This window comes from Capricornis sumatraensis, chromosome 3 (genome assembly GCF_032405125.1).
Source record: "Capricornis sumatraensis isolate serow.1 chromosome 3, serow.2, whole genome shotgun sequence".
NCBI lineage: Eukaryota > Metazoa > Chordata > Mammalia > Artiodactyla > Bovidae > Capricornis > Capricornis sumatraensis.
Window position 1 is genome coordinate 40,774,889 of NC_091071.1, and position 11,807 is coordinate 40,786,695.

Sequence of the window (11,807 nt, forward strand, 5' to 3'; positions counted from 1 at the left end):
CACACGCGTGAGCTGTGTGCACACCCATGCTTACATGTGTCTGGAACAGGGCGGCCTGGGAGGCTGGGATGGGGACGTGACGATCTGGGCTGCGTGCTGGGGCGGGGGTCGTGGGAGCCAGCTGCAGCCAGCTGTCTGGAAGCCCGCAGGGGATACCAGCTGCTTCCCTCAGCAGCTGGCTGGGGACCTGGGAACACGCCCCCTCCTGAACTTGTGCCCCAAGAGCCTGGCTCCCGCCTCGAGGCCCCGCCCCCGGTATTTACACAGCCACCTGGCCTCATCCTAGGATGCCAGCAGGTCCAGGCAGGCCAACACAGGGCAGAGGCCTGACCTGCATGCTCCTGCAGGGGGCCGGGGCCCAGTCTGGTAACAGGAGGGCAGGGCTCCGAGGCACAGGGGTCGCCAGTGCACTGGGAGGGGCCAGGCAGATGGATCTGGGGAGCGGAGGCTTAGGAAGGGGGCTGTGTGCCTCAGCTGGGTCTTGGGCCGTTGCGGGCTGCCGCCTCCCTGCCTGGACCATGGCCCCCCAGCCCCCCACACGCAGACTCAGGAAGGACAGACAGCCAGGGTCTAAGGAAGGCCTGTTTATTCTGAGGGCGCGCATGCGCTATGGCTTGTAGGGCAGACAGCGATGTTGGTTGGTGGGTCAGGATCTGGGCAGAGGGAAGGCAGATTGGGGCTCCTCCGGGGAGGCTCCCGGCAGAGGCCAAGCCCAGAGCCTGGGATCCTTCCTGGGGGCTTCCCTGCAGGCATGAGGGGCCTGTCCAGAGGTGCCCTCCTCAGGGGCACGGGGCCTCCATCCTCAGACCGCCCACCCCAGGACAGGGCAGAGGGCATCTCTCACAGCCCCTGCCCTGAAGCCTGGGAGCCCCCAGCCCTGTCCCTGGGACTCCCACTTGGAATGGCTGCTGCTGAGGGGGTTGGGGGGGAATGGTGTGCAGAGAAAGGTTTGTTTTATTGCAAGTATTTAGAGAGCACGTCCTGAGGGGGTGGGAGCGGGGCTCTGCTATTAAGTGGAAACATATGTGGAGCTAGAGATCCTTCTGGAAAAAAAAAAAGCAAAAACACAAATTCCTGTAAGTCAGCAAGCCCAGGCAGTCAGCACGGCGGCCAGCCTGCGGGTCACCACCGCCCCTCCCCCCTGGCCCTTGCCCCTCCTTTCTCCCCCTGCCCCTCTGTCTCTCTGGGTCTCTCACATCTCAGGGGCTCCCTCTGCCCATCTTGTGGCCACACACCCCTAACACCCTGCAGGTGGTGGTGGGACCACCCCAGCTTAGGGGTAAGGATGCCCCCTCCAGTCCACCGGGGCATGGGGAGCTCTGGGCAGTCCGAAGGGCGAGGCCCAGGCCCGTGGGGAAGAGCTGGTGGAAAGCAGGCAGGGGGCTCAGAAGTTGCTGAAGATCTCGCGCTTCCGGTTCCAGTCCATCTGTGGTGCCCGCTTGTTGACCCTGGTGGCTCTCGCCTTCTCCTTGGCCTCAGCTGCTGTGGGGCTCAGGTGAAGTCCGCTCTCCTGAAAAGGGTCTCGCTTCCACGTGCTGCCATCCTAGGGGTGGACACGGTGGGCAGGTGGCCAGTGAGCCCTGGACCCCAGCCCCCAGGCAGGTGGCCCTCCCCAGGGAGCTGGCGCCAGAGGCCACCTGGCAGCAGGCCCAGGAAGGCTTCCTAGAGGTGGCGGCCTCATGGCTCAGGCTGACAGCTCCACAGATGCCCACCCCCAAGGCCTCAGGCCCCCCAGCATGTGAGCAGCAGCACTGGAGGTGGAGGGGCACCCACTACCTCAGTGTCCTTGTCTAAGCCGGGCAGGTCACTTCGGGACGAGCACACGGAGCCACCATTGAGCTGGGAAACCAAGGGTAAGGTGTGGCTTCAGGGGCCCACCCAGGAGACTGTGCACACATACGTGCACACGTGGACACAAGTGTGTGTACACACATGCACACACCAGAGCTGCACTTACTCCTGCATCTGGCAGTGGCACTGAGCCTCGACTGCAACCTGGAGGTGCCCGAGTGCCCTGTGGGGTGGGGTGCGACTGGGCCCGGACAGGACCCAAAGGGCCTTAAAGCTGGGAGTGACAGAGCCGGGCTCAGTGTCACGACCACGTGACACCAGGACTGAGGTCTCAGGAGGGGCTCCCAGAAGTGCCCCTGAGGTCCCCGAGCCCACCCTGTCTGCTCCCACCCTCTCACCTGGGCCGAGCTGGTCCCGTTGGTGACCGGCGATGGCAGTGGACCTGTGGGGACAGTGTGTAACTGACCACTCGGGCCCCCGATGCTTCACCCCAGCCCTGGGCCCCAAAGCAGCCGCTCACCTTCCACATGCTCCTCGGTGGGTGTGACCCGCAGCCGCTTGAAGTGTTCATCCGTCTCGGGGTCCACCACCAGCAGCTGGGCCTCGTCCTCCCGTGCCTTGATGCTAGCCACCACCTCTGCATGGCGCAGCCCCTCCACATTCTGCCCGTTCACCTGCCACCAGCACAGGGTCAGTGCTGCCTGGGGACTGGTCCCCACCAGCCCCCCAAGCCACCCGGACAGGTGTGGCATCAAATATTCATCAGTGCTGTCACCAGCTGCAGCAGCAAGAGGAGTACCAGCTCAGGTTCCCGGAATCTTCCTCCTGCAGAGGACCTGGGGCCCAGACACACAGACGTGGATAGATACACACAGACACACCTACAGGCACACAGATGCAGACAAACACACAGATAGATACACGCGGACACATACAGATGCACAGGCACACACACGGACACACCTACAGGCACGCAGGTGCAGACACACACAGATAACACAGACACATACAGGCGCACAGACACAGATAAACGGACACACTACAGGCACGCAAGTGCAGACACACAGATACACACAGACACAGGCGCACAGATGCACACGCACAGATAGACACGGACACACCTACAGTCATGCAGTTGCAGACAGATACACTCGAACATGCAGAGGTGCGCGCGCACACATATGGACACACCTACAGGCATGCAGGTGCAGACACACACAGATACACACAGACACAGGCGCACAGATGCACGCACACAGATAGACACAGACACACCTACAGGCACGCAGGTGCAGACACACACAAATAGATACACACGGACATACAGGCGCACAGACACAGACACACCTACAGGCATGCAGGTGCACACACAAAAGTACACACAGACACACAGGCCTGCAGGCGCACACACATAGATACACATGGACACACCTACAGGCACACAGGTGCAGACACACAGATACACATGGACACAGGTGCACAGGCGCACGTGCACATACACGGACACACCTACAGGCATGCAGGTGCAGACAGATACGGACACACCTACAGGCACACAGGTGCAGACAGATAACACAGGGACACACCTACAGACACGCAGGTGCAGACATACACAGGGACACATACAGGTGCACAGACATGCACGCACACACACATAGACACGGACACACCTACAGGCATGCAAGGGCAGACACACACACAGAGATAGATACACATGGACACACAGCACGCAGGCACAGACACATATACACACGGACACGGATAGGCAGACACATAGGCATACACACACATACAGGCACAGACACACAGAGGCACGCACAGCAGGACACAGGTACACATGGGGCAGGCCGCTCCCCGCAGCCCCAGTGGCGGGTACCTCTATGAGTCGGTCCTGGGCACGGAGACCAGAGTGGGCAGCAGGGGAGCCGGGGTCCACTGAGCGGATGTACTGTCCGGGCCGGGACTTGTCGCTGTGCAGGTTAAACCCGTAGCCCTGGGGGCCCTTCCGTAGGTGGCAGAGCCTTGGGCGCAGCTCCCTCAGGGGCCCGTTGGCATCCTGCAGGCATCAGGGACACCTGGTGAGGTTCCAGCTCTGACCTCCTCCCACCTGAGAGATGCTGACACCCGAGGCCTCCAGCCCACACCCACCCCACACCCCGCTGGGTGCCAAGGCAGCACTTGGCCTCATACCCCCACCTGACCGTAGCCCCTCGTCTCAGAGACCCATCCTGGGGCATGGTGGGGGCTTAGGCCACCTACAATGATCCAACTTTGGGATCTTGGACAAAGGCTTGGTTTCCAAACCCCCAGTGGACCTGTGACGCGATCAAAGGCCTTACAGCGGGATTGGGAGAATCCACTGGGTCGAGGCTAGGGCTGGACGGAGACCCGAGCCGAGGAGGGAGCAAGCGAGGTGAGCTGCCCCGCGTCTCTGTTCCAGGAGGGCAGCCCCGCCTGTTGTTTACTCCGAGTGTGTGGGTCTGCTGGGGTAGGGCTCCAGCTTTGTTTACACTCCCACAGGTCTCCCTGGGGCTGGTGGCAGCGGCTGCAGCTGTATTTGCCTTCACATTCCAGAGCAGCTAGAGTGGCCCCCATCCCCACACGCTGGAGCCCAGTGAGCAAGCAGAGGGGCCAGCCTCCCACCTGCCCCTCTGGCCCCGGGGGCTCCTGGTGCCCTGAGGATGCCCACCCACACCCAAGGGCCCTGCCTCCGTTTACCTCTGGCATCCTGCAGTAGGGCTCTGGGCCAGGGGGTGCAGGGGGCCGTGCAGGCAGGGGCCAGACCCCAGGACCCCACCGGGGCCTGAGGCAATGACCAGTGCTGAGTGGCCAGCGGCTGCGACGCTCAGTCTAACATGGTGGTGGCCGGAGGGAGCAGGCGGCCAGCAGCTCAGGTTTCCCCAGCGCTTAGGGCTCAAATGTGCGTGCAGGGGCGGGGGTGCTCACCGGGGCCTGGCCTTCCACCTCCCTGTGTGTGGCCAGGGACACTGGGCCAGGTGGGGGGCCACACTTGGGAGAGCCAGCCTCCAGGCCTCCAAGCTCACCCCAAATCCCCCAAATCTGACTGTGGCCACCCTGCTGTGGAACCAAGAGTGCCCTTCCTTACAGGATGGTACCTTGCCCCAGCATCTGGGCCTTCCTACCGGTGGGGAACACCTTCCAGTCCAGCCTGGGCCCCTCCTCCAGGGGCCCGTTCCTGATCCCCAAAGAGTCCCTGATCTCCAAAGCCCCCCCAGGAACCCCTGCTGCAGGCCACCATCTGCCCCAGAAATTCCAGGGGCTGGGGCTGCTGCTCCTCCATCCTCCAGGGGATCGGCCGGGCAGACACCCAGGTTCTCCAGGACCCCACAGACTGGGCCCTCTCCAAACACAGCTGCAAGCACAGGTGTGTGGCTCTGAGGCGACTCTCAGGCTCGGGCTGTCAGACCACAGGTTCCGAGGCCGGCCAGGGCTGTGTGGGACCCTGGACGTGTGACATGACCACACCTGGTAGGTGGACCCGGGCCCAGATGGCCGAGGCACCTCACACAGTCACAGAGACCAGACATCCAAACACAGGCGTGCAAACAGGCTCCACAGACCCCTCCGGTGACCTGTGGTGTGAGAGACAGCCCTCCCCTGAGGCTCTTCCCACGCCCTCCACAATGGTTCCAGGCCGAGGTCTTTCAAGGCCCCCAAACAGGAAGCAGGACTAGGGGGCATCCGGGGCCATGAGGCCAGACTGAATGCAGTCACTTCCGGTTCGAGACCACACTGGCCATCTCCCTAGCTAGATCCAGGACAGCCATCTCCCTCCACTAACATTTGGCCCACCTCCCTCGCATTAGGATCAGGGTCCAAGGAGCACCAGACTTGGCACTGGACCCTCGGGCTGGGGGGCTGCAGTGGCCGAAGAGTGAGGCCAGTGGCCTGGGGACCCAGAGGGAGGCCCCAGGAGAGGCCCAGCGCAGCAGGCTGGGAGGGGGTGCAGGCTGGCCCAGCGCATTGCTCGCATTCCTCTCTCCAGCCTGGCTCAGAGCTCTTCCTGCAGCCTCTCAGCTGGGCCCTTGGGCTTCCAGGGGCTTCCAAGCCCCAGTTCCAAACAGACTGCCCCTGAGCTGGACAAGCGCTTGACTCCCAGCCCTGCCTGTGACCAGTCCAAGAGGCTGGCATGGGGGTAACTCTTGGAGCCAGGCTCTACACCCCCCCATATGGTGACTCACCAGCCCGGGCAGAGAAAGGCCCCCATTGTTGCTCAGGGTCTAGCCTGCTCACACCAGGGTGCCCAGGGTCCCCTCTGCCAAGCCTGGGTGCCAGAGACTTAAGCTGGGTGCTGTTGACCTCACTGCCCACCCCGCCCCCAACCCACCTGACCTGCACAAGCCCCCGAGATGGGCTCTGTGGAGGGACTCCCGGGGCCGGGGCGGATGGCACGGCATTCCCAGAGCGGGCCATGGGAGTTGGGACAGAAGCGTCGGGCAGGGCGTCCAGCTGGAGTGGCCTGAGCTCTCGGGCCAGCACGGCCTGCCACCCCATTTATCCACCTCCCACTGTGGCCCAGGCTCCCCAGGGACGGGTGGGGACACAGGGCTGAGTCACTTTGGGGAACAGGGTGGTGACTGAGTCCCCCTCCCTTGCTCAGGCTCCAGCCCGGCGCCCCCTACCAGCCAAGTTTCCGTCCCAAGAAAGGAAGGAAGGAAGCTGCTGGGAGGCCCTGCCCTGCTCCCAGGACCCGGGGCTGGGGAGGCCAGGAGGCCACGGAGGGTACCCTGGCCGCCAAACAAGAGGCAGTCCTGCTGCAGCTCCAGGTGGGGGGCAGGGACCAGGAACCAGGGGCCCCCCCAAAGCCTAACTGTAAGCCCTGCACGCCCTGCAGGACCCTGTCCCCTCACTCCCCCAAAGGCCTCCAGAACTGGGTGTGAGGGGAGGTGCGCCTGGGGCCTGTCACACCCCCACGGCTGGCACCGCCCGCTGCCCCATCTCTGATGGAGGCGGGCCCCCATCACTGCCGTCAGGATCAGCTGCACCGCAGCTGCAGCCACCCCAGCACAGCCTGAAGCAGGGCTGAGTCACCACTGACAGTCCTGGCAGCCCCCCGTGGGGAGGGCCCGCCGCACCAGCGTCCCCCCACCCCCCCTCCCGGACCCCTGCCCAGGACGGGGGGAAACTGAGGCTGCGAGAGCCAGAGGGGCCCTCCCTCCCACAGGGCAAACCACCATCTTGGTCCTGCAAGCCACGCCATCCATCTCTCCATGGTTCTCCGATCCCACTGCCATCGGGGCCCCACCAGGGCAGCCCTGTATACGAGCGCTGTCCAGGCAGGCTCCCTGACGGCCCACAGGGGCAGAAGCTAAGCCTGGTTTGTGGAGGTTGAAGAGCCCCCGCCCCTCCTTCCCATGCTCTGAACTCTGCCAATTAAATCACAGCTCGCTGGTTGGGGGGGTGGAAACCAAGAGACCCTGTCCTCAGGGACTCCCGTGAACTGAAGCCCCATCCCCAGGCCAGCCCCCACCATGGAGGGACCTGCCAGACGGGCCCCACTTTGTTCCTCTAAAAATACATCCAGAGGAAGACCCCTCCTAGGGCTTCCTGCAGCCCCCAGAGCCTGAAATAGTGGAGGGGAAAGGTCCCACCCAAGGACAAGGTGCCTCCCCATCCTCCAGATAAGGCCTGAGGGCAGCTTTTTCCACAGGAAGGTGAACTCAGCCATTTGTGTCTAAGTCAATGGATAAACGCCCAGGGCGCTTCCTCCTGGGGGTGAGGTGCCCTGGGAAGGAGGGAGGCTCCAGCTCTTAGGTGGGGGGGGGGGGGGGGCGGCGCTCAGCCAGCACGCTGCACCAGGGCTCCCCTGAAACCACAAACCTAACCCTTAAACCCCTACTGTGGTCTTCAGTGGCCCCAGGGCAAAGTCCAGATTCCAGGACTTGGCACTGTGGCCCTAACCAACTCCCAGCCTGCCCTCGAGCCACAGAGAACAGAAAGGGTGGCAGGGGTTCATGCCCATGCCTGTGCCCAGGCTCCCCCCTTCCCCCCACTGGGGATGCCCTTCCCCCAGGGGAAGCCCAAAGCCCCCCAGCACCCAGGTCACAGGCCCAGCAGCTTGCCATGGAGACAGCCAGGCGAGGGCAGGTGTCAGGACCCTCTGGACACCCAGAAACTGCCCTAGGCCAGTGGTTCTCAAAGTGGGGTCTGGGGAACCCCTTGGCTTGAATCCTCCTGTAAGAGGTTTTTTTTTTCTTTCTTTCTTTTTTTAATAAAATGAGGTGGCAGGACATGAAGGCAGTACCATGGGGCTTCTGGGAGGTCTGGACAAGCAGGCTCAGCAGAGCTCTACATGCTGCCCCAATAGGGCCACCCCTGTCAGGCCTGGCTACCCAGCGAGAGGAAGAACGGGGCTGCCCCCACACAAACCCCCAGCTCCTTCCCAGCTGACTTTTCCAATCTGAAGGGGGCAGCGAGCAAGGGCAGGTGCCCCAGCCCCCACAGACCACCACTGAGCTGAGGACCCTGCCTGGAGAGTCTTCTCAGTCCTACAGAGGAGAGCCAACCCCCTCCACAGCTGTCACAGCACAAGCAGGCTCCTCATATGGACGGACAGAGAGACAGACACCCAACACAGGCACAGAGCTGAGCATGCTCAGTCTTGGGACATCCCAGAAGCCCCTCCCCACGTCCCTCAGCCCCCAGGCCAGGGAGGGGGCAGCTCGTCAGAGTGACCTGTCCTTCCTGGGACAGCAGCTCTGATGAGCATCCCAAGGGAGAGGGCCCAGACAGGGGCGGGGACAAAAGCCAGGCTACTGGACTGCAAGGGCTGAGAGCACAGACTGAGGGCAGAAAGGGTGGCTCCAAGTAGCCAAGTGGGTCGTCAGCAGGAGAGGAGAAGGGGCCCGGGGAGGCAGCGGAGGACAAGACGGTGGTGTGGATGAGGCCAGGGTCGTCGCTGTGAGCAGAGCCCACCGTACCTCCTGGGTGGCCTCGGAGCTGAGGCTGCCCGCTCGTGCCCAGTCTGGCTTCGGCTCCCAGGGGTCATGGGCTGGCGGCAGCCCTCGCCGGGCCATCTCCTCGGTGCAGGTCAGCTGCCGCCGGCGGAGCTCCTCATCTGTCTCCTTGTCCACCACCAGCAGGCGCGTCTGCCCCTCCACGGCCTTGATCCTCTGCACCACCTGGGGTAGGCGAGTGTGGGACCGAGTCACGGCCAGCACTCCAGGCAGCACAGGGCAGCGGCCCCACCCCGGGCTGGCCCAGGGCGGCAGGCAGGCCACGAGCCCAGGCAGCGGTGGGCGGCTGGACTGAGAGGCCCGCTGGCCCCACCCCCCACCCCCGGCTCCAGCAGCTGCCTCCCTCTTCTCCCGGGGCTGCAGGCACCAGGGCCCAGGCTGCAAGGGCCTGGGAAGTGACAATGACCGTGTTCGGCTGGGCTTCAGGTTTTCAGTCTGCGGGTATGTGCCTGTGTATGGCCTGCAGCCTGCAGCCTTCTAGTTCAAGGTGTCTCTAGGTCTGGGTTTGAAGGGGAGAAGTGACTCCCTGGGTCCCAGGCTCGGGGTCTCTGTGCCTATCTCTGTCTTTCCAGGAGTGGAACATGGTCTAAACTTCCGCCTCTAGGCCTTCTGTTCTCTTCCAGACCACGACCTTGAACTTGTTCCTGCTAGAGCAGCAGGGAGACCACCTGGGGTCCTGTGGCAAGGCGCCTACTCAGGTGCACACCCACAACCCAGAAAGCGGGATTCAGAGGCCGTAGGCAGAGGTGGGCAGGGGTAGGTGTCGTTACGCAGTGTCTGTGACGTGTCTAGAGCACATGCAAGACCATACCTGCCAGTGTGTGCCTGCAGGAGGGCAGTGCCCACTGGGCATTGGTTTAGGGAGGGCAACACCCAACCCCTCCCCAAGCCCTCGGGAAGGACCGATGGGGCCCAGTAGATGCTATCAAAAGAGGAGGGTCTGAACCGGGCCCGTCTTTGCCCCAGCCCTCCTCTACACCTGTCTCTCCCCATCACTCCCAGAGTCACAGGAACCCTGGACCCTGATGCTTCCTGACTGTGGGACACGGACGAGTCACCCAGTATCTCCAAGCATCAGTTTTCTCATCTGTAAAATGGGAACTGGAACTGTATCTTCCCCCTGCCAAGACAGTAGGAAGGTCTCACAGGGTCCTGTGTCTGAGGTTCCTAGAGACCAGCACCCCGGGAGGCCTGGGACAAGCAAGCTTCACTCTTGGGGCAAAGGTGGCGACAATGATTAAACAGAGGCCAGGCCCTCCCCATGGCCTGTCTATCCAAGCTCTCAGCCCTGACCCTCACCCTCCTTCAGCAAACAGTCCATCCAGCTGACACTCTGAGTAAACGACAGAAGGACAGCTGACAAGGGGAAACAAAACCTCCAAGGATACAAGCAAAGGGCAGCCCCCAGCCCAACCAGGAGCCAGTTTATGACTCTCAAGGCCCAGGGCTGGTCCTGCAAAAGGTGGGGTGAGGGACACAGAGGACCCTAAGTAGAAGGGGTGAAGAAGACTGGTCTTGAGCCATGTGAGTCACTGGACACCCCCTGGGGGTTAGAACCTCCAGAGAACCTCCTTCTGGCCTTTATCTTCCGCTGCAAGAGGCAGGGGCTGCGACCTGTGATCCAAGCCAGGCCGCCCAGCAGCCTCTGAGGACAGGAATGTGTTGCCACCAGCGGCAACTCCCACCAGGATCCAGACACCCTGAGCCAGGACACACACTAGAACACCAGGCTGCAGACACACACAGAAGAATACACACAGCCCGGCCGGCAGACACACAGCTGGGACACATATACACGCAGCCACACACAGGAGGATACACACACACACACACCCCAGTTCACACACCTCCAGGTAGGCAGACCTGGACACACACACGCACACATCTAGGGGTGCAAACCTATATAATCACATGCACACAGTCCAGCACACACACTCACTCAACTGATGCACCCACACACAGGTGTGCCCTCGCTGTGAAATCCACGGCAGGTGCACTCGAGGGCCCTGCATTCACACACATTCACACACGCACATATACACACGCTGGTAGAAAAGCACCGGGGTCCCCAGGCTCACGGAGACCCCCGAGGTGCCAGCTCCTCCACACACGGCCCTGCGCCGGAACAAGACCAAGAACGAAGAGCCAGGACTGAGACCCGCAGGAGCCGCAGTGCGGGCCCCTCCCTTGCCAGGATCCACCCCCCTCGGTGCAGGACCGACCCGGGTGGAGAAGGCGCGGAAGGAGGCCGGCTGCCGCGGCCTCGGGGGCCACGTCCCCCGCCTCTCCACGGGAGCCCACAGAGGCCCTTGTGCGATCCCCTCCTGCCTTGGATAAGGGACGGAGGCCTGGGCGCAGGCAGCACCGAGCCCGGTGGTCACCGGCGCGCGGGGCAGGGACACGCGCTGGGGCTGCGGGGTGGGGGTGCGCGGCGGTCTGCGGGCCGGCGGGCCGGTGGCGGAGCGCAGACACCCACCTGGTGGTGCGTCTCGCCCTCCACGTTGACGCCGTTGACCTCGACCAGCCGGTCTCCGGCGCGCAGCGCGGCCGCCTCGGCGGGGGAACCGGGCTCCACGCGCCGGATGAACTGCCCGCGGCGGCCCTTCTCCCCGTGCAGGTGGAAGCCGTAGCCGTGCTCGCCGCGCACCAGGCGGCACAGGCGCGGCCGCAGGGGCTCTGGTGCGGCCATGGCGCCCGCTGCCCACCGGCCGGCCAAGGGCTGGCCACGGCGCTCACGCCCGTCGCAGGGCGGGCAGGGGCGTTGGGGCGGCGCGGAGGCGGCGGCGTCGCTGAGGACCCAGGGGCGGCCTCGGAGGCTCCAGCTCGGCTCGGCTCCCGTCGCCTCCGGTTCGGGCTCGGGCTCTGGCTGCGGCACCGCCCCCGCGCCCGCCCCTTCTCCGCCCCCTCCGCCCTGCCGCCCCCGCCCCGGGTCCAAGCCACCCCGGCCATTCCCCTCCCTCGGGCCACGCCAGCCGAGGGAGGCCGGGAGGAAGACTGCAGGGCCAGGGGACCCCCCGAATCACCACGACCCCTATATCT

General features: G+C 63.8%; 1 protein-coding gene across 6 annotated transcripts; it reads right to left on the reverse strand.

Annotated features, from left to right (window-relative positions):
- Window positions 1-592: 592 nt before the first annotated feature.
- On the reverse strand, window positions 593-11,457 carry NHERF2 (NHERF family PDZ scaffold protein 2). 6 transcript variants are annotated; one of them, XR_011144639.1, is made up of 8 exons: window positions 11,245-11,457; window positions 8,733-8,933; window positions 3,668-3,847; window positions 2,312-2,465; window positions 2,190-2,233; window positions 1,777-1,839; window positions 891-1,543; window positions 593-738 (listed from the first exon to the last, which is right to left on the reverse strand). XR_011144639.1 is itself a non-coding variant. In XM_068966960.1 (7 exons), the coding sequence occupies exons 1-7, from the start codon at window positions 11,455-11,457 to the stop codon at window positions 1,385-1,387; spliced, it is 981 nt and encodes a 326-aa protein (XP_068823061.1). In that variant the 3' UTR covers window positions 593-1,384. The 6 variants fall into 6 exon arrangements, 5 of the variants coding, with proteins under 5 accessions (XP_068823061.1, XP_068823060.1, XP_068823063.1 ...); XM_068966960.1 differs by having other exon boundaries at window positions 593-1,510; XM_068966959.1 differs by having other exon boundaries at window positions 593-1,543.
- Between the last annotated feature and the right edge of the window lie 350 nt (window positions 11,458-11,807).